This window comes from Martes martes (genome assembly GCF_963455335.1).
Source record: "Martes martes genome assembly, chromosome: 13".
Classification (NCBI taxonomy): domain Eukaryota; kingdom Metazoa; phylum Chordata; class Mammalia; order Carnivora; family Mustelidae; genus Martes; species Martes martes.
In genome coordinates, this window is record NC_137901.1 from 79,455,085 (window position 1) to 79,479,974 (window position 24,890).

At 48.9% G+C, this 24,890-nt stretch overlaps 1 protein-coding gene across 1 annotated transcript in view; it reads left to right on the plus strand.

Annotated features, from left to right (window-relative positions):
- KSR2 (kinase suppressor of ras 2) overlaps positions 1 to 24,890 on the plus strand; it is a gene marked incomplete at both ends in the record, with an annotated part of 399,795 nt that overhangs the window by 229,660 nt on the left and 145,245 nt on the right. Inside the window, one exon of the mRNA XM_080821671.1 lies at positions 8,421 to 8,605. Within this exon, the coding sequence (XP_080677797.1) occupies positions 8,421 to 8,605 (185 nt within the window). The remainder of the gene's footprint in view (positions 1 to 8,420; positions 8,606 to 24,890) is intronic.

Below are 24,890 nucleotides of genomic sequence, written 5' to 3' on the forward strand. Positions count from 1 at the left end.
TCCTGGGATCGAGCTTCTTCCTCTCTCTCTCTGCCTGCCTCTCTGCCTCCTTGTGATCTCTGTCTGTCAAATAAATAAAATCTTAAAAAAAAAAAAAAGAACAGAATTGGGTTTTGTCATCTTCCTTCTTAAAACCTGTTGGCAGGTGCTCATTGCTTTCCAAGAAAACCCCATCTCCCTACAGGGGCAAGGACTTGGTTGATCACAGTCCCGCCCCTAATCCCACATTCCCTCTCCTCTCAATCACTGTGAGTTTGACCTGCCTTGGCCTTGGACTCCCCAGCACTGCCTTTGCCTCGCTGCCTGGTCCTCTCTCCTTCCAGATCTTTGCAAATCTGGCTTCTTTTGACATTCAGTTCTCAGCCTAAATGCCATGTCCCCGGGAAGGCCTTACCACCCACTCACAACAACATCACCCGATTTTTAATTCTCTACGAAGCGCCTCCTATTCCCCAGTATTTCCTTACTTCTTTATCCGTTTTTCTGTTTCTCCCCCTGGGATACCAGCCCAGGCAGAACATGGTTCTTGTCTATCTCCTTCCCTGCTCAAGTCCAAGCACCTTATTGTCCTACGGATAGTTAGTGGGTTAGTTTTTGGAATTAAGCCAATTTTTATTTTGTTGTATTTTTCTTGTCTTAGGGAGACACAGGGAGGGGAAAGGAGGTGCTCTGAACAAGCATTCCTTGCCAAGCCTTTTCTCTGGATGACTTTGAAAATCCTGTTGTAACTTTTCTTCTTCCAGAAAGCCTTCATGCCTGCCTGGCCTGGTCATCACTGCTTCCCAGGGATGGGCAGCCTCCTGTCCCGGTCAGTGTGGTCTGCAGACCTTCGTGTGTTACCCCTGAGGCAAGAGGTCCAGGGTGAAGAGGAATTCTTTGGTCCTCCTCATGGATACTTTTCCCTTTCCCTTATTCTGAGCCCGACTTTCACATCATCTTTGCCCATAAAGAGCCTCCGTCTGTCTAGAGGAGGAAACTATGTTGGCAGGGGACCAGTGCAGGAAAGACTATGACCTAGCAGGTGCCAGATGTCCTCTCAGGCACTCAAAGTACATCAATTCATTGTACCTTCATACAATCTGGGGAAATAGAGAAATGATTATGCTTTTTTACAGGCGAAGACATTGAGGTTCAGAGAGGTTGAGTGACTTCATAAAGGTCACACAGCGAGTAAGGAGGAGAGGTCTAGTTTCTGTTACTATTATATATTTTTCCAATTGTAGAAAAATACCTATAGCACAAAATTTACCATTTTAACCATTTTAAAGTGTACAATTCAGTGGCATGAAGTACATTCATAGCCTTGTGCAACTGTCACCACTCTTCAATTCTAGAGCATTTTCACCACCCCAGATGGGAATCTGAGACCATTAAACAGTCCCTTCTTAGTCCCCTTCTTGCCCCCAGACCAGGCCAACCATGGATCTGCTTTCTGTCTCTGTGGATTTGCCTTTACTGGATATTTCATGTAAATGGGATCATAATGTGTGGTGTGTGTGTGTGTGTGTGTGTGTGTGTGTGTATTTTCCACTTAGCTAACATTTTTGGGGTCTTTCCACATTGTAGCGTGAATCAGTGCTTCACATCCTGAATCGTACATAGTCCATTGTATGGACAGACCACAATTTGTCCATTCATTTGTTGTCAGACATTTGGGTTGTTTTCACCGTTTGACTCTCGTAAATACTGCTGCCATAAATGTGGCGTACAGTTTTTGTTTGTTTCAGATCTTCCGGGTTTCGGATCTCCCGGGTGCTTATGTCTAGGAGTGGAATTGCTGTGGAAACAGTGGCTGCGCCACGTTATAATGCCACCAGAGATGTGGAAGGTTCTGGTCACATCGCATCCTCGTCGACCCTTGTTCTCTTTTTGACTTCTTGATCACGGCCGTCCGAGCGGGTATGAAGTGGCAGCTCACTGTGGTTTTGATTTGCCTTTGTTAATGACCGATAATACGGAGCAAATTTCACGTGCTTCTTGGCCCGCTGTGTATCTTCTTTGGAGAAATGTCTATTCCAGTCCTTGGCTCGCTTATATATCTATATTTTAGTATTTTTTTAAAAAGATTTTTTTTTAATTTATTTGAGAGAGAGACAGAAGAGAGAGAGCATGAGCAGGGGGAGTGGAAGTCAGAGGAAGGAAACAGACGCCTCACTGAGCAGGGAGCCCAAAGCGAGGTTCCATCCCAGGACTTGGGATCATGACCTGAGCTGAAGGCAGGTGCTCAACGAAATGAGCCGCCGAGGTGCCCCTATGTTAGTATTGTCTTAAGAAACTTTTTGTCAGGAGTCACTTTCATTTAGAAGCGAAGTGCACAATTTCTCGATACGGTTTGATGACTCTATATATCGCGATACCCACGTCGTCACCACCCAGTCAAGACTGGAGACATGTCCAGCTCCCATGGGGGGCTGGTCAATAACCTACCCAGAGAAAACCACTCTTCTGGCCTCTCTAACATAGCTTAATTTTTCCTGTTCTTGAACTTCATGTGAATAGAGTCATAATGGAGCCATACAGTACAAGTGCTTTTGTGACTGGTTTCCTTTGCCCGACACCCTATCATTGAGATTCGGCGGTATTATCGTCTAGCCAGTGTTCTCTCTTTTTTTGTTGCCACGCAATAATCCGTTGTATGAACATACTCTGCTTTCTTTATCCTTTCTGTTATTGACGGACATTGAGACTAATCCCAGTGTCGGGCCATATGAATAATGTTGCCGTGAACATCCTTGCATGGGTTGTTTTGTGGACGTGGGTGCACTCATTTTGGTTGGGTACATACCCAGGGGTGAAATTTTTGGGTCGGAGGCTATGTTCCCTTCAGTAGATGTTGCCAGATAACTTTTCAAAACGGTCATACAGGTTTGTAATCTCACCAGAATTGGGGGCGAATTCTGGTTGCTCTCTCTTCTTGCCAACATTGGGTATTCTCAACTCTAACTTCAGCCATTCTGGTGGGACCTGTACTGGAATCTACTTAACAGGGTTTTCGATCCGCGTCTCTTCTTCTCCTGCCTCTTTTCCTCTTTTTTGTCTTTCTCCTTCTCTGTTGTCTTCCTTTCCTTCTTGGCCTATTTCACATAAAACTGTATACGAGGAAATCTTTGCTCTGAGATCATGGAGTTGATATGCAAGTTTATTTTTCAAGGTTTAACTATTAAAATGCAGAAATTTCACCCGTGTCTCCTCTGAAAGCATTGCAGATCGTCCACACTGGGGGAAATGCAATTACGGTGTTTGAGTCGCTCATGCTTCCTTTTTGCCAGTGCTCGGGTGGATTAAATACTGTGCTCGGGGTGTGTTAGAGCCAGAAGTAAGGGTTGTAGCCTGTGGTCAAGGAGCAAAGCAGATTCTACTAAACATTCTCCTGGTGTTAGATTTATCAGCCCTTTGCTTTTCCAAACCTTCTCCTTCCCTGGGCTTTGTGCGCATCCCCTGTCGTTGTCCCCCACCTCACCCCCCAGAACATGGTGCTATTCTTTGGTTTTGAAAAGGGTCTTGCCTGGAGGCCTCATTTTGGATAATCAGATCATGTCAACTGGGAAGGATTTCAATGGCCCCATTTGGCTCACACTGCCCCGTGCTCGGCCAGTGGGCATATTTTCCTATTTGGGGAAATGGTTGCTGGGTGAGTGCTTTGCTGCATAGACTGGTATTGGAGAATGTGTGCTGTGCCTGTCCTCCAGCCTTGCTTGCGAGGAGCCTGTCTGCCCCCAGCTCTGTCATTTCCTCCCAATTGGCTGGGCCAGATGCTCCAGACACCGTTAATGAGATGCTGAAGTTTATGGCCGGGTGAAGGCATTTGAGTTCAAGGGGACACAACCCCACACGCGAGGAAGCTGGGGGTAAAGAGGCCACGGGAGCTGGCGGCTCTGCTTGACTCAACACCCAGCAAGCTTTTGGAATAGAAAGTGGTGCAAAGACTAATCATCAGTTTGGGACCCCTGCAGCGATCTTTGCAAGCAAGGCTCTGAGGGACAGGTGGCAACTGGGCATTGATCAAAAGCCTTCGGAGTGCAGAGCTGTTTGTCTGCCAGGCCAAGGCTGGGGGTGGCCAGGGGCTGGCAAAAGAAATCAGGTGTATCTCTGCCCTCAAGGAGCCCAAGGCTGGAATTAACTGAGAAGATGCTGCCAAGCCAGCCCTCCTGACTTGCAGATGGAAACTGGGCTACATGCCTTTAGCATTCTCCCAAGACAGAAGATGCCAGGTTCTTTTTGCTTGAGTTGGAGGATGTGGGCTTGGGTGGGAGTCTTGTAGACCTATAGCTTCTGGTCTTGGCTCTGCAACTGTGGGCTGCCTGCTTTGTGTTAGTGGCTGGGATACAGGCCTGTCCCATGTGTGGTGGGCACAAGCCACAGGAGAGCTCGACATTCACTCAGCAACCGCATAAGTAAAAGCAGAATTCCAACTGGGAAGCATTTTGTGAAGGAAAAGCAGATAGTGCAGGGAGGGCATGTAACCTGGAGATCTGACTGGGTCTGAGGGTTGAAGACGGTGCCTCTGTGGAAGCGATGCCTAAAGGAGGTCTCCAATAATAGCAAGGATGGGGAATAGTGTTCCTGGCAGAAGGAACAGCATGTGCAAATGTCCTGAGGTAGATGAGAATTCGGTATGGTCCAAAATCAGAAAGATGACCAGAGTGGCTAGAGTCAGAGGGTGACAGAGTGATGATAATACAAGAAATTCTCCAGAGAGTGATCCTTGAGGGTCCCTTGAAGTTTTTGAAAGGAAACCTTCAAGAGTTTTTAAGCAGGGAGTGACATGATGTAGTATATGCTTTTTAAAACCTCACCTTGGTGCCTGGATGAGAATAGATTATAAAGAATCAAAAGTGGGATGGCATTATTCAACCATAAAAAGGAGTGAAGCTGGGGCACCTGGGTGGCTCAGTGGGTTAAAGCCTCTGCCTTTGGCTCAGGTCATGATCCCAGGGTCCTGGGATCGAGCCCTGCATCGGGCTCTCTGCTCAGCATGGAGCCTTCTTCCTCCTCTCTGCCTGCCTGTCTGCCTACTTGTGATCTCTGTCTATCAAATAAATAAATAAAATCTTTTTTTAAAAAAAAGGAGTGAAGTTTTGATACATTGTTACCATGTGGATGAACCTCAGAAACTTTAGGGTCAGCGAAAGAAGCCAGACGCAGAAGTTCGGATATTATATAATTCCATTTCTATGAAATATTCAGGATAGACAGATCTACAGAGACAGAAGACAGGTTGGTAGTTGCCAAGGGCTGGAGGGAAGGGCACGGAGAGGAATTGCTTAGCGGGTACAGGGTTTTATTTTGGGATGATGGAATATTTTGGAACTAGCTCGAGATGGTGTTTGTGCAACATCATGAATGTACTTCAGGCCACTGAATTTTTCACTTTAGCATGGTTAATACATATGATGTGAATTTTACCTCAATGTAAATAAAAAGTACAGAAAATAAAAAATATTAAAAAGCAAAAGAAATTAAAAAGGTGGGATTGGGGGTCTGATTCAGGCACAGTGATGGCGGTGGCAGCTGAAATGAGGGCGGAAAGTTGCTTGGACCAGAGCTGGAAGGCTGGAGATGGAGAGTAATGAACGAATTGTAGAAGTAAGGGTTCTCAGGACCCTTTTAGTTCAGATATAGTGTCTGCAAATTGGCTTCAGGAAGGTCAGAAGAACTTTGCTAGATTCCAACCCTGGAATGAATAATCCTTTGCTGTACTTGGTGAAACAGCGTGCATTTTCCCTAAGCACAGATGAATGGCCCCGAAGCTGGGTGTCTTCCCGCCATGGACGTGCAGCCTTGGCTGAGCCCGGCTCTGGGGCTGCCCTCAGCACAGCCCCAGAGCCAAGTCAGGGACCTCTGACTTGCCCGCCTATGCGGACAGCAGCATGGTCCATCCGGGGCTCATACGGCCCCCAAAGGATGGACCGGCCTTTGCCGATGCTTTGTGCCCCCTTAGTTGGCTGCTTTCCCCAGAATTGGCCCCGATTCCAGGGAAGACATTTATGTAATAGATTTCTAATATCCTGCGATCATGGAAAGATGTTCTTTTTAATTACACCTGCAGGATATACTGCAAAATAGGCACTGAATCTTACACAGTCACAGTCATTTGTGTCTGTTTTCTCCTCTGAGCATGCCGGGTAATGAGGGCAGATGGCAAAGGTGAATCCCGCATTCTGCCCATGAAGGCTTCCTCGGTGGGCAGGAAGTGATGTCTGATTTCCTGTCTCCTACTCTGATCAGATAGCCATTCACCCCCGAATTTCTCTTTCTCCCACTCTCTTTTCCTCTGCTCTTTCTATCCTCCCATCCTCTTTTCCTTTTTTATTTCTACCTCTCCATCCATCCATCCAACTTCTATCCTTCAACATTTTCATCCGTCTTTCTATCCATCCTCGGATCCCTGTCTTTATCCATTCATCTGTCTGTCCGTCCTTTGTCTGTTTTATCTTCCGTTCATCCATCCTTCCTCCCTTCTACCTTACCCACCCTCCTTCCTCCCTTCCCTTCTTCCCTCCTTCTTTCTTTCCATCCATCCGCTCATCCATCTGTCCATCCTTCCATCCATCCATCTGTCCATCAAGCTTCTTACCCATGCATCTGTCCAACTCACATTTATTTATATATATCCCTTCTCTGCTTCATCTGTGGTCTTGAGTTCGTAAAGCAGATTGACGGTCCACCGTCACTGAGCTGCTGTTAAACTTGTGCTGAGTTGGACTTGGTTCTCCTTATACAAGGGATCTGGCCTTGTCATTTGATGGCCCAGTGCCTCAAGGCTGCCGTCAGTGTTTTGGAAATAATGATGGTATCTCTTGCCAGAGGGTATGACTGCATCTTATTCATCTGCCAAGGGTAGTGGTGGGTTGAGAGCTGCTGAAGGTTTCAGGTGAAAAACATGGCTCGGCTTCAACTTTTGGCTTCCTCCAGGTTATTTCCATGCTATACAGACACCCAGTTTAACCTGCTCATAGTGACATTCATAACAGGTCACCCCAACCCTCACTCAGTCCCCGGCCCTGTGCCAAGCACAGGATCTCATAGATCTGCCACGGCATCCTTCTTACATGGGTGCTGTTATTTCCCCATCTTCCGGGTGAGGAAACTGAGGCACAAAGAGAGGAGATCACTTTTCTGAGGTCCCAATCAGGACCTGAGCCCCCGTCTCCCTGTCCCCAAAGTTGGCGAGTCTAACTCCAAAATTATCCTGCCTCGGTGTAGATGCCTCTTTGAATCTCCGCCGCGGGAGACTTGTGGAATGAAATGCCACTCCCTTGTTTCCCTCTCTTCTCCAGCCGTGGGCAGGGAGAGCCAGCTAACGCGTGCGGCTCTAATGGGAAGTGCCTTCCTGGGCCTTGCTGCAGACCCCTAGGGATATAATAAGCAGGGCTGCCAGCCGAAGCCCTGGGAGGGAGCGACTCTGCAGGTGCACTTGGATTCCTTAAAGCTGATGAGCAGCAGGCCTCCTGAAGAGGGTGACTTTGAGGCTGCGTGTGTGGGAGGCCTCCAGTCTTTAATTAAGGCACCTTCCTGGGCTCTCCATCTAGAAGGGAGAAAGTTTGCAAGGAGGGTTCGCTCTGGCCGCAAGGTGGCGCCCAACTCCGGGCCAGACGCGAATGGGGCGGTGGGGGGAGGGGGGTGGGGGGACGCGGGGCGGGGGGGGGGGCAGAGTGGTTAATTTGGGATCCTCTTCTAAATCACACTCTCTTAAACTGATCACCCACGCTCCTCGGGAGGGGGAAAAGTGTTTCCAGAGCAGCTCCAACGGTCCATTCCATTCAGCTGGTGCCAAGCCAGGGGCTGAGGGAGTCAGCAACGAAAACCACAGGGTTCCTGCCCTCAAGGAATTAGAGTGCAGCGTGATTACGTGCCAGTCATGATCCAGACTGGTCATTTAATAAGCTTTTAATGAGCACCTACTGTGTGCCAGGTTCTGTGCTAATTGCCCAGGACAGGGAAATGAACAGTACAGAATCATTGCCCTCAAAGACCCACAGTTCAGTTCACTTGGGTGACAAAAACTAAAAGAACAAATTTGGGGAAATAGGGAAGTACAGTCCCAGGGATACACTCAGAATGTTGTTGAGGAATTGAAGAGGAACACCCAATCCAGGCCGGGAGGGAAGGGAGTATCAGGGAAGGCTTCCTGGAGGAGGGGACACCAGAGCGGAGTCAGAGAAGACAGATTAAGCCGGCAGGGAAGGGGAGGCAAGTCCGGGCTGTGGAGATAGCAGGAGCGAAGGGTTGCTGGTGAGAAACAGCACAGAGCCCTGCTGGTGCTCAGGGAAGTGGGGATGGGGCAGCCCCAGTAGGCCAGCTCAGTGTGGGGAGCGGACACTGGTGCCACGTTAATGAGACTGGGTCTGCGGGCTCTCGTTCTGTGTGCACTTATGGATACACTCCCCTCTCTTCTTCTTCTTCTGTCTCTCTTTCAGAGCCAAGAAGAAAAGCAAACCTTTGAACCTCAAGATTCACAGCAGCGTGGGCAGCTGCGAGAATATTCCTTCTCAGCAACGCTCCCCCCTCCTGTCAGAGCGCTCCCTCCGCTCCTTCTTCGTGGGACATGCACCTTTCCTGCCCTCCACCCCTCCTGTCCACACCGAGGCCAACTTCTCTGCAAGTAAGTCACCCGCCGGGGCCGCTGCACCTTCTCATCCGCCAGGTGCACGCTCCCTGTCCTCTCTCGAGAAATGCTCATGAAATGCTTTGAACGAGGCTCACTGGCCTCCACCTGCGCCACTCCCGCCCCTTGGGATGGTTTTGAAGGGAAGGGGCGTCATTAACGCGGGGAGGTTGACTGGCTGTTGTCATTGGTCCCGTGTTCCTACTCTTTTTTGCCTGCAGGTGTGTAGGGATGACAGAGGGAAGCAAGCAGGCAGGGCATGAAAGGCAACATCAGCTTTTTCTCTCTGCTTCTCAGCTGCCCGGCCCTAGGATTTTTCTCGGGCCGCTGCGGATCAGGCATCTATGATTAAATTTTGTAATTCCCACCCCCCTCAACTCAGGTCAACACGTATCACCATTCATTTCAAAGATGTATGTGGGTTCAAACTGGGCTGAGCGTGGCCTGGGGTGTTTTACATTCTGCTCCCACAAATTTCTGCTGGAGACAAAGTGGTTATTACTCGGAGCGGAAATGGAACTTTCTGGTGATCAAGGGCTGAGGTTTCAGAAGACGTTTCATCTTCTCTGCCCAGAGGCCCATTTTGCTGAACAGGCATAGATACAGTTAGAGGGGAGCCCCTGAAAAAAGCCCAACTGGTCCTGCAGCTCAGACACCGGCTCTTATGGACTGGGAATTCAGGAGGAAGGGGGCTGCTGCTGGAACGGGACGGAAATAACTCAGGGCTCCAACACAGCCCCGGGGGTGATCATGCCGCTGCTCTGATTAATGATAAGCAATGTTTACTGAACACCTGGTCATGCCTTTCCCCCACACACACGACCTCATTTGGTTCATTGCGCAGATGAGTTAGTCCCATTGTATAGATGAGCAAATAGAGGCTCAGGGACATCAAAGAACTTGGCAAACTCACTCAGCTGTTGAGTCCTTGAGCCAGGGTTTGAAGGTGGTTCCCCCTGACTCCGGAATGGGTAAGCTTCGCCATCACACATGATTTGAGCCGAGATCCCTCAACTTTCATCAGGGCGCCCTTCTCTGGAGGTAGGATTCTATTCTTTTATTTACATGAGGCTTTTTGAACTTTTTTCGGGAGGCTATGGACCCTTGGAGAATTTCATGAAATCCGTTATTTCTCTCTCTGGGAAAATGCACACAAAAACTCCAACCTGGTGTCCAGTGTCCAGACCGTTGGGCTCAGAGCTGTCGTAGCTCTCCTGAACGGTGAAGTCGGTCCACACGTGTGCAGTGTCTGTCCACTGTAGGAGTCTGCGGACGGCCCAGAACCAGAAGAGACCCGTGTGGACGTCAGTTAGGAGAAATTCCAGAGCCTGGCTGGTCTCACTGCCCAGGGGGCACAGGCCCTGGATCCAGCAAACGAAAATAGCACTCCTGACACATAGCAACACTGGAAGGCCAACTTATTAATTTTATTAATTTCATTAATTAATTTTATTAATTTATTAATTGGTCGAGAGAAATCACTGTCAGAGAGACCAGAACTCCTCAGTCGGGATGGGCCTGTGTGGCAGTGTGAGGGTGGCTTGGGAGTCTAGATAAGGACCAGCAGGGTGATGATGTAGCAAATGTGTCATAGCAGCGGGCAAGACAGGATGTCACGGCCCGGGAGGGAGATGCTGGGGGCCAGTCCCAGTTCTGTGTCTTTTGGAGCAGTGTGCCTGACCCTGAGCAAGTACAGAGCCCTTTTGAGCCTCAGTTTGTTCATCTGTAAAATGGGGCTCACAGTAGACGCCCTCCATAGGTGGTTGTGAGGATTAGATCGGCTCCTGTGTGTCAAGTCACCTGCACAAGGCCTGGTGCATAGTAGCTGCTTTATACACGGTGGCTGTCGTGGTGATGTTAATTAATTCCTTTTCCCCAGCAGCGTTTGCATCCTCTCACTTTCTGATTAATTTGGGGGCTGTGGGTAAATGCCTTTCAGTTAACTGCTCCCCACCCCACCATGATTCCCCCATGGCCCTAAGAGTACTTGGAATTTACCTTGGCAGAAGCCCGGGTGGCTGCCTCCAGCAGCCATCTGTCTCTGGGCATCATCATCCCTGGGGGCTGGCCCACAGCTCTGCCCTTTAGCTCTGTCCAAGATAAAAACATCTTCAGCTTGCTTAAAAAACCACCGATGTGCACATTTTAACCCTTTCTCTCCTGCCAGAAAGTTTTATGAGGATTCACCGTGGCTCCCAACTTTTCCTGCCTGCCCTGGTCTCCATGGGGCAGGAGAGGCTTCTCCCCTTGCCTGTGGCCAGGAGCAAAGTCCTTAATGAAATCAGTCCTTAGCACTAAGAAGCCAGAGAAGCACAGTTGCCTCTTTGGACTCTCCTGGTCCTTGGAGGCAGAGAAGTCACCCTCTGGTCTTCCATAAGGAAGGAAAGTCAACATTTGGGTCTCAGTAGGAGGACGAGGGTGTCCCCAAATGTTAGCTGGAATCCCATGGACCAGTCCCCTTTCCATTGATCCTGACAAATGACAGAAACGGGGGGCAGCCCTGAGAATAGGTTCCAGGTTAGGAAATGAGAAGCTCTCTGTTAGAGTCTCCGTGATGCCGCCAATTGCTTGTGTGACCTCTGTCCCTGCCTCGTCACAGTTAAAGCTTGCCACAAACGTGGAGGGAGGCTTTCTAATTCCCATTCTATAGATAAGGAAACGGAGACTCAAAAGAGGGACTGATCTTGCCCACATGGTACATTTTGAATCCTGATCCAAGTCTAGCCTGCATCCCTGTTCTTTGGTGAAGCAAATTCCTTTCTCTGGGTCTCAGAGCTTAGGAACTGTATGATTCTAAGGCTAAGCCAGTGAGCTTTACCTGGGCAAATCTTTTGATCACTTAGAGTGCGGGTTTGAGGACTCTGGGCTGGGATGGTTGGGAGGACACAGGGGTCAGTCTCTGGTCCCCTCTTGCTTGTAATAGTCCTGTTCTCCCCCTACTCTGAGCTTCGGAAGAGACCTTTCTGCTTTTGGGTCCCAGCCAGCCTTCCTCCCTCTAACCCAGGAGAGGGAGCCCCTGATACTGTGCCCCTGATAGGCAGAGGCTGTCAACCCCTTTGTCACTGTCAGTTCTGGCCATGGCTGACGTGAAGAGTGGTGATCTGCCATCTCATTACCCCCGCTGGGGATGCCTGGGGACAGCATTAGACAGATCTGGCTGTAGAGTGGTCAAGAATCAGACCCTCAGGGTGTCCAGCCTCCTCCGATGGGCCGTGAGAAGAACTTCACCTCCTTGGGCTTTCCCTATGTCCCTGGTCTGGGAGTGATGAGCAGAGCAAAGGAGAGGAGTGTCAGGAGCCCCAGCTTACAGAGGAACCTTCTCGAAGGCTAACTACGGACAAAACTCAATTTGTTAAACCCTTCTGCTCCACGTGGAAGGTGGTGGCTCAGGTGATTCAGAACCTACCTCCCAAAGAAGTAGAGAACAATGGACTGTGCTGCCCATGCTCGCTGCATTTATTCTGTGTTTCGCTGGGGCACACCGCATGGCCTAGATGGTGTCTGATAGGACCAGTTTTGGTCCAACCCACGGACCAGTTTTGGTCCAACCAGCTGTGTGCCGGTGGCTCCTTGTAGGGTATCAGGCGGCCACTGTATTTCCCAATAAAGAGTCTTCTTCGGAATGAAAAACATACTGTCTAGATGGGAAGGAGTGATGACTCCTCATCATTCATTAGTGGCTGGGGGAAGTGATTTGGGGAATATAGCAACTGAGCGGTTGCTGACATATCGTTGGGCACTCACCGAACCCCCTGAGACTGTTTCAACCTGGCAAGTGTGTAGTGAGGGCAAAATGAGGAATGGGTGTAAGTTTCCCAGCGCAGGGGCTGGTGCTTAGAGCGCTAAGTCTCAATAAAGAGTAGGTTTGGCAACTCTTCTGCTTGTCCTATGGTGGGATCGCTTGTAACAATGATTGCAAATGACGATAATAATGGCAATTGGCATTTATTGTGCGTTGACAATGTTGCAGGCGCCGTTCATTCAGACAAAGCAATTTACTTGTATTATATAAGCTTCCCGGTTCTCCATCAGGTAGTTTCTCTTCTTATCCCCATTTTGCCAATGAAGAAACTGAGGCTGGCAGGGTTTGGGTAGCTGGCCCGAGATCACAAGGGCAGGTAGGAAGCGGAGTTTGCGCTCGTCCTGAATCCCCCATTCTGTAATGCTGAGGAATGCAGCTGCCACACTGTCTTCACTGAGACCTCTTTGCTCAAGTAGGGACCTTAACTTGTCCTAGTTTCCTCTCTCGCACCCTGGCCTCATTGGGGGATTGTGTTGTGGGGGTCAGCCTTACTCCAAGGATGCCTCCTGTTTATTGGCATGCTATGCTCAGTCAGAAAGCAGCCCCCACACGGGCTGGCAAATTGTCACCTTGCCAGACTCGGGTGTTGATATGCAGGGGATCCATTGTCCCAGGTGGTAGCTGTGCTGGGGTGGGGTGGGGGTGGGGGTGGCTAGGCAGCTGCAGAGAGCAGGCAGAAGAATAAGTTGCAGACAGCTTCTGCAACTCATTCTTCCTGGACATCTTTGGTAGAAGATGAGGAATGACAGGCTACTTTTTACCACCTGCAGTGTTCTGGGTGTTTTTTTTATTAGCTGTCTCTGGGGGTCTAGGACTTCAGGGTTGCCATTAGCAAAGGGAACAGGTGACTGATGATTCCCAGATGGCCCCTTCTTGGTCCTAATGGCCCCAGCCGGAGTTTTATACAGGGCCCCAGTCTTAGAAAATATTGCTTTCGCGCCGCGCCTTGAAAGATGGCATGCCCTCACCTTGCCCGGTCTCACCGTGCGCTCTCCTCATCTCCTCGCCAAGCATTTCCCGTGCTTTTTCTTGGACCCAAGGCAACAAAGAGTTGACCCTCCACTGAGGGCCTGGCCCCATGTGCCTCGAGGCTGAGTCAGAAGGTTGATTTGTTGAGGGAGACAGCAGGTAACAGTAAAGACTAATGAAGCTGAACCGTATAGTCCCAAGAAACCAGCCATCGGGATGGGGGTGATTATATAATGGGGTTTAATGAGGCTCCAGGCCAAGGTTCATTACCTCCAGGAAGAGGACGAGGAGGAGTGCGTGTCTTGACAGAAGTTGGATGCTTGAACCCTGTTCTCGTCTCAGAATTTTGGGATTTTGAGAAGTCTGTGTCTGACCTGACTCAGTGGCGGCAGTTTCAAGGGGGAACCCGGAGACGGCATCAGAGTGCCCCCCAAAGAATGTTTCTTCCCCCAAAACGAGCAGGTAAAAATGCTATTTCTCCTCCTCTCCCCCCGCCCCCCATCCCCTGGCAGATACAGGAAGCATTCTTGTAGGCTGGCATCTTTGCTGTATTTCAGGAACTCTAATACCAGCAGGCAGGTCCCTAACACATACTCACCGGCTCCTTGGCAGGCAGGTGCTGGTCAAGGCATTTCTAGGCATTAAAATGTATATACCTAGAAACAAAATCCAAAAAGGTTCATGGTGAACACTAGTCCTTTATACCATCCCTCTGTCAATCCTGTTTTTATTTTTTATTTTTTGATTTTATTTATTTATTAGAGAGAGAGAGAGAGAACAAGCAGTGGGAGCAGCAGAGGGAAAGGGAGAAGCAGGCTCTCCACTGAGCAAGGAGCCCGATGCGGGGCTTGATCCCAGGACCCCAGGATCCTGACCTGAGCCGAGGGCAGACGCTTATCCAGTGGGAGCCACCCAGGCGCCCCTTGGTCCTGCTTTTTAACAACTCCTTCTGGGTCTTGTTCTTTTGAGAGTCACTTCCACTGTCTAAGCTTCTCAAAGTGTGTCCCGGGCCAACAGCGTCTGTATCACCGGAAAGCTTGTTAGAAATCCAAACTCTTTCTTACCCCCTCGCAGACCTACTGAATCAGAAACTCTGGGGAGTGTGCAGCTATCTGAATTTTCACCAAACCTCCAGGGGATTCTGTGCACTAACATTTGAGAATCACTCGGTTATACAACCTTTTTTTTTTTTTTTAGTTTCATTTTGAAATAATTTGAAACTTACAGAAAAGTTGCAAGAATACCCCAAAGGATTCCTGTACCCCGCTTTACCGGGATTCATCCATTTTTAACATTTGCTTGTGTTTGCTTCCTCTGTAATCTCCCACCGCTTTTTCTGTCTCACTTTTGTGAACCATTTGGGACTGTGAGTCGTCTATACTCTTATATAACCACACAGAGGTACCGGGTTCAGTAACCTTGCCGTTGACTCAAGACTTTCATCGAACCGTACTCCTATTTCAACAGTTGTCTCAATAGCATGTTTCACAGCAATTCATTCTCCTGGCATGGGAGCCCATCCAGGATCACATATTGTATTACGTGTTTGCGTCGGGCTTGAAGAGAGTTCCTCAGCCTTTCTTTGTTGCTTGTGACTCTCACGTCTTTGAAGAGTGGGGACCAACTTCTTCACGGAGTGTTCCTGGATTTGGGTTTGTGTGTGGTTCTCCGTGTTAGACCCAGGCTCTGTGGTTTTCACACAACGTCTGCTTCCTCTGGGGCATGTTCTTCTTGGTGGATCCCCCCTTTGTGGAACTGGTATTTGCATTTTTCCAAAGAAGTCAGAGATCGTGACTTTTTTTTTTTCTTAAGATTTTATTTATTTATTTGAGAAAGAGAGAGACCACAGAGGGAGAGGAGAAGGAAAAGTAGACTCCCCACTGAGCAGGGAGCCCGACACGGGGCTCGATCCCAGGACCCCGAGATCATGACCTGAGCCAAAGGCAGAGGCTTAACCCACTGAGCCACCCAGGAGCCCTGAGATCACGATGTTAGGAGAAATCTCCCAATTTTAAAATGTCAGCACCCAGTGAAAAATCTTTTAACCCTGTTTGAGATGCTATTAAAAAAAATCCCACAGGTTGGTGGGTTGTATTTGGTCTTGGGGCTCCCAATTTTTAACTTCTGTTCTAAAATCATAGAGATCAGAACTGATAGGGGACTCAGAAGTCACTGAGTCCAAGCCCTTATTTTACAGAAGGAGAAACTGAGGCCAGAAAGTAGAAGGAATTTGCCCAGGGTTTCAGAGCTGGGGTTTGAACCTTGATCTCCTGATGCCCAACTAGTACTTCTCTCCCTCGTGCCAAGATAATTGCAAAATTATAGGCTCTGCGGCTACTGAACATGCTCCAGAGGAAGGAAACCGGGACTTTCTTTAAAAGGTGACACCTTGGGGCGCCTGGGTGGCTCAGTGGGTTAAACCTTTGCCTTTGGCTCAAGTCATGATCTCAGGGTCCTGGGATTGAGCCCCGCATTGGGCTCTCTGCTCAGCGGGGAGCCTGCTCCCCCCACCCCCTGCCTGCTATTCTGCCTACTTGTGATCTCTGCCTGTCAAATAAATAAATAAAACCTTTAAAAAAAAAAAGGTGACACCTTTTGTGTGTACAGATGGCAGTTAATGTGTGTGTGTGTGTGTGTGTGTGTGTGTGTGTGTGTGTATGTGTTGCACGCAATGTGGTTATGAATGTTCTAGGCGAGACAACTTCTGGGTTATCATCAGCCCTTTCTTCTCTGTAATTTTGCAGTTCTTGCCCTAGCACAAACTGCTTGGGCTCAGCATGCAATAGACAACCTCAGACCTTTTGTTATGATTGCTCCCACCAGGAATTGTGGTAGCAAAAATTGATCGGTAAGTGGTTGGCATTAGCAGCCAGGGCGTCCTTTATATCTTTTGGAGTGAGTCCTGGTCCTCGGTCAGGTACGCATTGTTGGCCTGGGCGGTCCCATTGCCCGTCATCAGGACGTATGTCTGACTGTACCTTTGTCCCAGTAACATCCTCCCCCCCCACCCCTGCTGAGTACTTCAACCGATTTCAGAGCAACAAGAGAAGAAGTAGCGAGTAATGTTGTTGTAGAACTATGCAGTGTGCAAGCGCCATTCCTCTTCCCTGCCCGTGCTCCTGCATCCCACTTCTGCAGATGAAGAAGCGGATATTCCAAGAGGAGAAATCCATGCATGCTTCAGGTTACGTAACACATCAGAGACTAGAAGAGACTAGTCGAGCCAAGACTAGAAGCCATAGTACCCTCAGACTCCAGGTTGCATGTGCTCTCTGTACATAATTTGGCCTGACTGCATTTCCATGAGACAAAACGTCGGGGTCTGGTGTTTGTCTGTCTGTTTGTTTGTTTTTTAAAAGATTTTATTTATTTATTTGACAGAGAGAGATCACAAGTAGGCAGAGAAGCAGGCAGAGAGACAGAGGGGGAAGCAGACTCCCTGCTGAGCAGAGAGCCCGATGTGGGACTTGATCCCGGGGTCCTGGGATCATGACCTGAGCCAAAGGCAGAGGCTTAACCCACTGAGCCACCCAGGCGCCCCTGATGTGTTTGTTTTAATCAAATTTGTTTCTGTCCCCAATAAAACTGTTCATCTCTGGTGGCTCCCTCTTGTACATCTATCCAACTGACCAAGTTTGTATTTTATCCAATGAGATTTTTGGCCCTACCTTACCACGATGCCCCATTTCCAAGTCTTGTCTGGCTGGCCTTCTAAATCATAGTTGACAGACTTTCTGTAAAGGCCCAGGTAGGAAATACTTTCAGATCTGCAGGCCGTGTGATCTCGAAGACAACTACTCAGTTTTGCCCTGAAGCATGAAGCAGCCATGGATCGTCTTCCAATAAGGCGGGTGTGGCTGTGTTCCAGTAAAACTTTATTTACAAAATCTGGCAAGGGACCAGATTTGCCTCATGGGTTATAGATTGTGAGTTCTGTTCTTCCAGTGTTTTCCATCTCCTCCTCTATCACCACACCCTGGTCCAGACTACTCAGTAGTCTCCAAGTGGATCTTTCCATATCCAGTCCAACAAGGTGATCAGGCCCCCAAACCCAGGTTGAGATTCTACCATGATCTTAAGTGAACTGCATTCTCTTCTGTTTTGCACTCATGGGTGACTGGACACCCTGTCATTGCTGTCCCTTTGTCTCAATCACCACTTCCTTGGGAAAGCATTCCCTAACTTCCCAAGTAATGTCAGTTATGTCTTCTCTCACCGCTCACACTTTCCTTCTGAAACATTTAGCAAAATCCACAGCCATCTATTTCTTTAATGTCCTGTTCCCCCCAGTATCAGTTCCACGAGAGCTGTGACCGCATTGCTCTCGCTTGTTACTGTCTCCATTATGCCGTGCATGGAGCTGGCCCACATAAATATTTTTGAATAGACAGTAACATTTTTGAGCATTCGCTGGGCAGCCAGTGCTGGGAGCCTTCAGCTGCTCAGGTTCTAGAGGACAAAGGAGAAAGGACTCTGTCACCCTCCAGAGCTACAGAGCTAGCTGAATTTGGTATCATCAAGGTAGGAACTGAAGTCCTTGGACTTTCATGCAGTCTTTGGGATGTTATGGATGGTCTTCTGCCTTAACTGACCAAAGAAATGGGCATTCAAAGCAAAACTGCCAAAAACCATTTTGTTGATTAGAAACAGGTCTTTATCACTGCATGGTGGTAGTAGTACTAACATAGAGCTTGACACTTACAAGTGACAAACAATCCAAGTTGAGCTTTTTTTTTTTTTTTTTTTTTTTTTTTAGTGTGAAGGTCATTTATTGGCACATGTAACTGAAAGCCCAGGGGTTGTATAGGCTTCAGGTATGGCTGGATCAAGGGACTCATTTAATGTCCAGTCTTGATCTCTCTGTATTTTTTAATTTGGCTCTTCTCCAGAGTGGTTTCACTTTTTGGCTACATGTGGTGGTCAGATGACCTCAGAAGTCCCTTCCCTGCTCTGGTCCAGAATGGAAGAATGAGATTATTTAGCTCTGAGTTTCACTGATTCAACCAGCATGACCATGTGCTCACCTCTAAACCAATCGGTGGGGTCAAACAGGTGGGAGGTTAACATATTGGCTTAATCTTGGGCTGTGATCTTTACTTTTGGGCTTAGAAATTGTGGGTTTTGTCTAAGAATGGAGAATGAATGCCAGGGAAGCTGATAACCAGTGTCCATTATAGTAACAATGAATAATGGAGGTCCCTATCCTAGGGTTTTGTTTTTTTTTTAAAAGATTTTATTTATTTATTTGTCAGAGAGAGAGAGAGAGAGAGAGAGATAGCACAGGCAGACAGAGTGGCAGGCAGAGGCAGAGGGAGAAGCAGGCTCCCCGCCAAACAAGGAGCCCGATGTGGGACTCGATCCCAGGACGCTGGGATCACGACCCGAGCCGAAGGCAGCCGCTTAACCAACTGAGCCACCCAGGCGCCCCATATCCTAGGGGTTTTGAGGAACATCCTCCTGACCAAATTAATTCATTACCCACATTGGTGGGGACACATCTCCACATTGTACAGAAAACCCTTTCAGTTCTCCAAGCATCTCTCTTGGGCTGTGTTTCTCTGTGATCCTTGACAAGGAGTATTTTTACTATCCCTCTGACATTCCTTGGGAGTCTCTATAGAGCACACAGTCTACCCGAGAAGGTTAAGCCATGGTGCCAGGGAGAGCCTCATTGTCATCCCCAAGACAAACAGCATCCCACTATTGGCCAGGCACCAAGCTAAGAGTCAGACGAGCTTGGGTTTACATCTTATCTCTGCTATTTATTACCTAACATCTGTGAGCTTCAGTTTCCCTATCTTTAAAACAGGCATACTATGCCTTCCTTGTGGAATGGTTACTAAGCTGAAATGAAAGAATGTTGAGCACTGCGCCTAGTATAGAAAGCACTACCTAAGTGTCGTGGTCATCAAAACTACTGTATGGTGTTTGGGTTTCGTTCAGTTTTGATCCTCATTGGTTTCTGCTGGACATCACCCCACTGCCACCATATCTGAATGGAGTCATCAATATCAATTGAATTTCTGATATGTTAAGTGTCTTAGTCCATTAGGGCCGCCATAACAGAGTACCACAGACTGGGTGGCTGATAAACAAGACATTTATTTCTCATAGTTCTAAAGGCTGGGAAGTCCAAGGTCGAGGTGCCAGCATGGTCGTGTTCTGGTGGGGGCCCTCTCCTGGCCAGTGTTTTCTTATGGTATCCTCACATGGTGGAAGGGGGCCAGCAAGCCGTCTGGGTCCTCTCTTACATGCACCCAATTCCATCCATGAGGGTCCATCCTCATGACCTAAGTCTACCTCCCGAAGACTCCACTTCCTAAGACCATCACATCGGGGGTTAGGATTTCAACATATGAATTTTGGAGGGCCACAGACATTCAGACCGTAGCACTGAGTGTCATCGAGGGATCAAATAGATGTCTGGTGCCGTCCCTGACCTCAGAGAACTTGCAGTCTGCTTGGTTAGAAGCCACATAAGACACAGCCAAAAACTCTGGGCCAAGAGTTGGGAGATCAGGATTCTCCTCCCAGAGCTGCTACCCCTGGCAAGGTGGCCCTTGTTAGATCGCTGAACATTTCTGAGCCCAGGTTTCTTTATCTGGCAAATGGGCGCGTCAGTGATTCCCTGCCCATCTCACGGGAATGTTGATTGTTGGAAAGTCTATGACCACCCTCGGAAAACTAGAAATTGTTCAGATGGACAAAATACCATTATCCCTGCCCAGTAAGAAGCAATACAGACAGGCGGTGCCGATGTTCGGCTGTTATGCATTTGTGAACGCTGTTTAATCTGATTGGCTAGGCTAGTGTTCTGATTGGCTGAGCCTATCTCCTGATTGGCTGGGCCTGTGTTCTGATTGGTCAGATCTGTATTCTGATTGATCAGTGCCCATCCCATAACCATTGTTAAATATTCTCAGACACCCTTAAACGTAAATGCCTCCTTCATTAAACACGAGACAATCCTCAAGCCTCAGTTTCCTGGTATGTAAAGTAAGTATAGCCATATTGTCCTCCGCAGGGTGCTTTTGAGGCCTATAGGAGATAAAGTGTGATTAGATTAAGGTCAGCTTTCCATCTCCCTAAAGGTGATGTCTGTCCCTCTCGTTCATCTCTGTGTCCTCAAGGCCTGGCTCATCGTGGATGCTGAAAAGTAGGCTTTGAACGAATAGATAAAACCCAATGCCTCCTGCTAGGGGCCTGGTCATTCCTCAGTAAATGAGGATTGAGCACATAGCAGGTAAAGGATGCACTTGGCGTGGGGCAGTAGGGAGAGGTGAGGACTGTGGAAAAACACAGAGCACCCACCCTTTCTAGAGAAGGTGGTCACCACTCACTTCCAGCCAACTGTTGCTCTATGGGAAGGGGACGAAGTGTCACCAGATGATCCAGATTTCCCCAGAGAAACCGGACATAGGTTTCTGTGGGCAGTTTCAGTTTTTAACGCATTGGTAACAGAGGAAATGCTTTCAAAATTCTATCCTAGTTTAAGCAACATTGGTATGAGGGAGCCACCAACTAGGGACCATACCTGCTGCCCCTGGCATGGCCTTTGCTAATTCTCATCTCAGGAACTTTTCAAAGTGGCGGGGTCCGCCTTTCCTCTCATCCTCAGGATGGTGCTCCTGGGATCCTCTCCTGACCTCCGCCGTCACTCCCATGCCGCACATCCTCCTTGCTACACATTTGCTCCTAGCTGGCAGCTGCCATAACTCTGATGCTGGGTATTTTACTTATTTGTTTCTCCTTTTGAATGGGGAGAGTCCTTTTTCTCCAAATAACAGACTGCTTCCTAGCCCACAGACGGCCCCTTCCCAGCAACCCCTCACCGCACCCCCAGTGGTGGCCGGGACCTGGGCTGATAACCTGCACACACCCTTGCTCTGATGCCCGGGCCCCACCAGCTGCTGGGCAGGATTGGAGAACCTGCTTTTCATCTCAGGCCACATTCTTCTTGGCTGGGGATAAAAGTGTCCAGTGGCCTGCCAGGCCCCATGCTACTCTGTTCACAGCCCCTGTTAAAGTAGTTCCTCCCTCTGCTAAAAGTCAGGGCATCAGCAGGCAGACAAGGGTGGGCACTTGGTGCCTGCCTCTAGCTCCTCCTCCTGCTCTCTTCTGTTTAAGCTCCCTGACCCTCCTCCTTGGTCAGTCTCTCTTTATGTCTGTCTCTCCCTTTGCCTCTCATCACCCTTTCCTCTCTCGCCTCTCCCTCCTGTCTCCCTCATCCCTTCCTCTCTCTCTTCTCTCCTCTCCCTCCTGTGTCCCTCCTGGGGAAGATGTCTCCCTCCATCTTCCCCAGCCTCCTGAGCTCTGCTGGCCTCTCTCATCTGTGTTCCTTGCTAGAGAGAATTCGAACATGGTGGGGATTCTGGGGGGAGGGAGGACTACTCCCCAACCCCAGAAACCAGAGCACCTGTCTCGTGGGAGGAAGGCCTGGCAGTTGATGTGGAGAGGGAGTGAGGGGCAGATGGCAGAGGTGTCCTGTCTGGGGCAGGGGCTGGCGTGCTCCCTGGATGAACGCACTTGCTGATCCCGTCACGACAGAGCCTTGGGCCTAGGCCCTTAGGAGTCCGTTGGCACACCCAGCCTACTGCCAGCGTTGTATTCTGCTTCCCAGAAGCCTTTGGTCTCACTGTTCTCTGGAAGTCCCAGGAGCTGCCGTGAGTGGTGCCAGCACCCTGGGGCCCTGACCTGGCCTCCCCCAGCGGATCTCTCTGGGAGGCTAACCGGGTTAGTCACCCAAACAGGGACAGGGGCAGGGCAGGACTTTTTGGGGTTGGAAGCAGCATGCTGCAGCTGGGAAAGCACAGGGCCCCCGTAGGCCGCCACCTCACTTCTCTGTTTTCCTGTCTATAAAATGGGCTAACGATGGTGTAAGTCTCCCTGACCTCACAGATCGGCAGTGAGGATCGAATAAGCCAATGATACATGTCAGGAGTTTCAGACGACTAAGATACCCGGGAATGGTTGGTTAGGCCAGCGCCAGGGGTTGGCTACTTTCTCTTTAAAGCACAGCCTTATATAATGGAGTGGGCAAGGTTGTGTTTCAATAAAGCTTTATTTATAAATACAGGTGGTAGGCCAGATTTGGCTTAGACTTCGGAGCTAAAGATGATCCAAGCTCTGCCCCCTACAGGCTCTGGGGCTTTGGGTAAGTGATGTCTCTGAGCCTCTGTTTCTCCCCTGTAAAGTTAGGAGAATAGTCAGATCTCCCTCATGGGGTGATGGCAGGAATAAATGAGAGAATGCGTGGGAACTTCTAACACAGTACCAGGCAAGTACTGAGTAGGTAATAAATATTAGCACTTGTTATTTACATAATGTTACTAATATATGTATATATGACATAGATGTATTATGTGCACGTACACACACACACACACACACACACACACACACACACACCCATTCTAGGAGATGCAACTGTTTTCAGTGCTGGATCTGGAATTGCACAAGAGCCAAAAGAATGTGGTCTTTGGTGAGGCTTTTCATTCCACCTTATTTAATGAGCCTCCTTCACCTTTGGCCCTCACAAGAATGGATTTAGCCAAGGCCCTGTTTCCTCTGTCAGGGACCACTATGCACATAGCTCAGCCTATCCACACTGAAGTGACTGCTCCATTCCCAGTGGTCTGGGATTCTGTTTTTTAGGGAAATTGGGTGGGGAGGTAGACTATGAAATAGAGGTTTTCCCAAGAAACACTGTGGTCTCTGCACACATGTAAACCTAATTCTTTAATGTATGGTGTGGGGGATGCAGGGTCTAGAGAAGGGGAGGCAGTCTGTCCTCACCCAGTTTCTCTCTCTCTCTTGGAAAGCCCAGAAAACCAGAGGAGTGGGGGATTATTGGCAAAAGAGGGGGGTACCTGGCTTAGAGACCCTTGAAGATTGCATTTGTCAGGGCTTTTTCTGGTGCGAGTCATAGATGCTCATCACATACTGGCTTCAGCAAATAAAAAGGAAATTGTTAGTTCATGTATTGGAAAAAAGAAATCTAGATATAAAAACAAAGGTTTCAGGTATGGCTGGATCCAGGAGCTAAGTATCACCTGAGTGTATTCTTTATTTATCTCACAGTCCTGCTTCCTTCCTTGTGGGTTTCATTCTTAGGTGCCCCATTTGTGGTGGCCCTTGGTTGTTCCGGGCTTCCATCTTTATAGAGATTTAAGTGCATCAGGAAAAAGAGTTTCAGTATTTGCTCTGATTGGTCTAATGGGGGCACACCTCTGTCTATCCTGAACTGATCACTCCAGTCATTAGATGGGATACACTTGGATGGCCTGAATCACTGGCCCATTCTTGCATCCCTGGAGTGGAATCCAGTCGGGTCACAATTAAGAGGAATGGGTCTCCAAGGAACACCGGAGGAGTGTAACACCCAGCATAGGGATACTAAGCAGACAAGACCAACAGCTGCCCCTATAAAAACCCACTGGTCTGTGGGTAGGGCGCCTGTGATTCATGCTCCCATCTGCTTCTCTCATTGAGTAGCCAGTGGAAAGTATGAATGATTATTAACTCAAAAGAGGAGCCATGACCCTATTTGATGCATATCTTTCTGCTTATTTGAGATTCCCGTTTCAGAGACTGTCAGGAATGTCTCTTTTTTCACTTTCACCATTGCTTTTCATCTGGCCATGAAATAAGAAGGAACTGTTTGGAGCCTAATGGTTCCCACCTCGGTTGTACATTCAGATCACCAGCGGGGGTGGGAGGGTGGGGGATTGGGCAGGGGGATGCTTTTCAAAATCATGATTACCAAGCTGCACCCCAGTCCAATGACATCAAACCTGATGAGCGCGGGGCCCAGGTATCAGTTCTTTTTAAAGCTCCCCGGGTGATTGCCACATGCAGCCAAGGTCAAGAACCACTGACCCCCCCCCGGAGCAGCCAGCATATTCGGGAGCTGTCCTATACAGGCAAAGCTAAGTTCTTGCAGGGTTTCCTGAACACCTACGACTTCCATGTAGGTACAGCGCACTTTTCTCGTCTCAAGCCCCAGAAATAAGTAGGAGACAGGCTCTGGACTGTGAGGTGATTCTGTGTGATTTACAGATGCTGGGACCCCGCTGGGGCCGTATGCCGCTGGCACTGTTCTTGCTTACTAACACACTGACGACGTCAGATTATCAGGTCCCCTTGCCGCATCTTCGCCCGCTCGGGTGCCGAGGCGTCTGCTCAAGGTCCCGGAATGCACATTTGCAGAGCTGGAGGAAGTGGGTGGGCGGGCGGGCAGGTGTGAGATGCAGACAGAGCTGTGGTTCCTGGGGCAGATGACAGACAGATCAGACGGTGGGGACAGGGCCATTGAGGAGACTTCAACAGCTGTCCAGAGGGCCTAAACTACCCACCACTCCCCACCCGAGGGTCATTCATTCATTCAGCAGATGCTCATGGAGGACCTACCAAGTCAGACGCTGTGTGGCAGTGTCAGAAAAAAAATTGTTGACCCCATATCTAAGGTTTAGAACAAGAGAAGTCCCTGGTAGTTCTAAGTACTGGATCTAT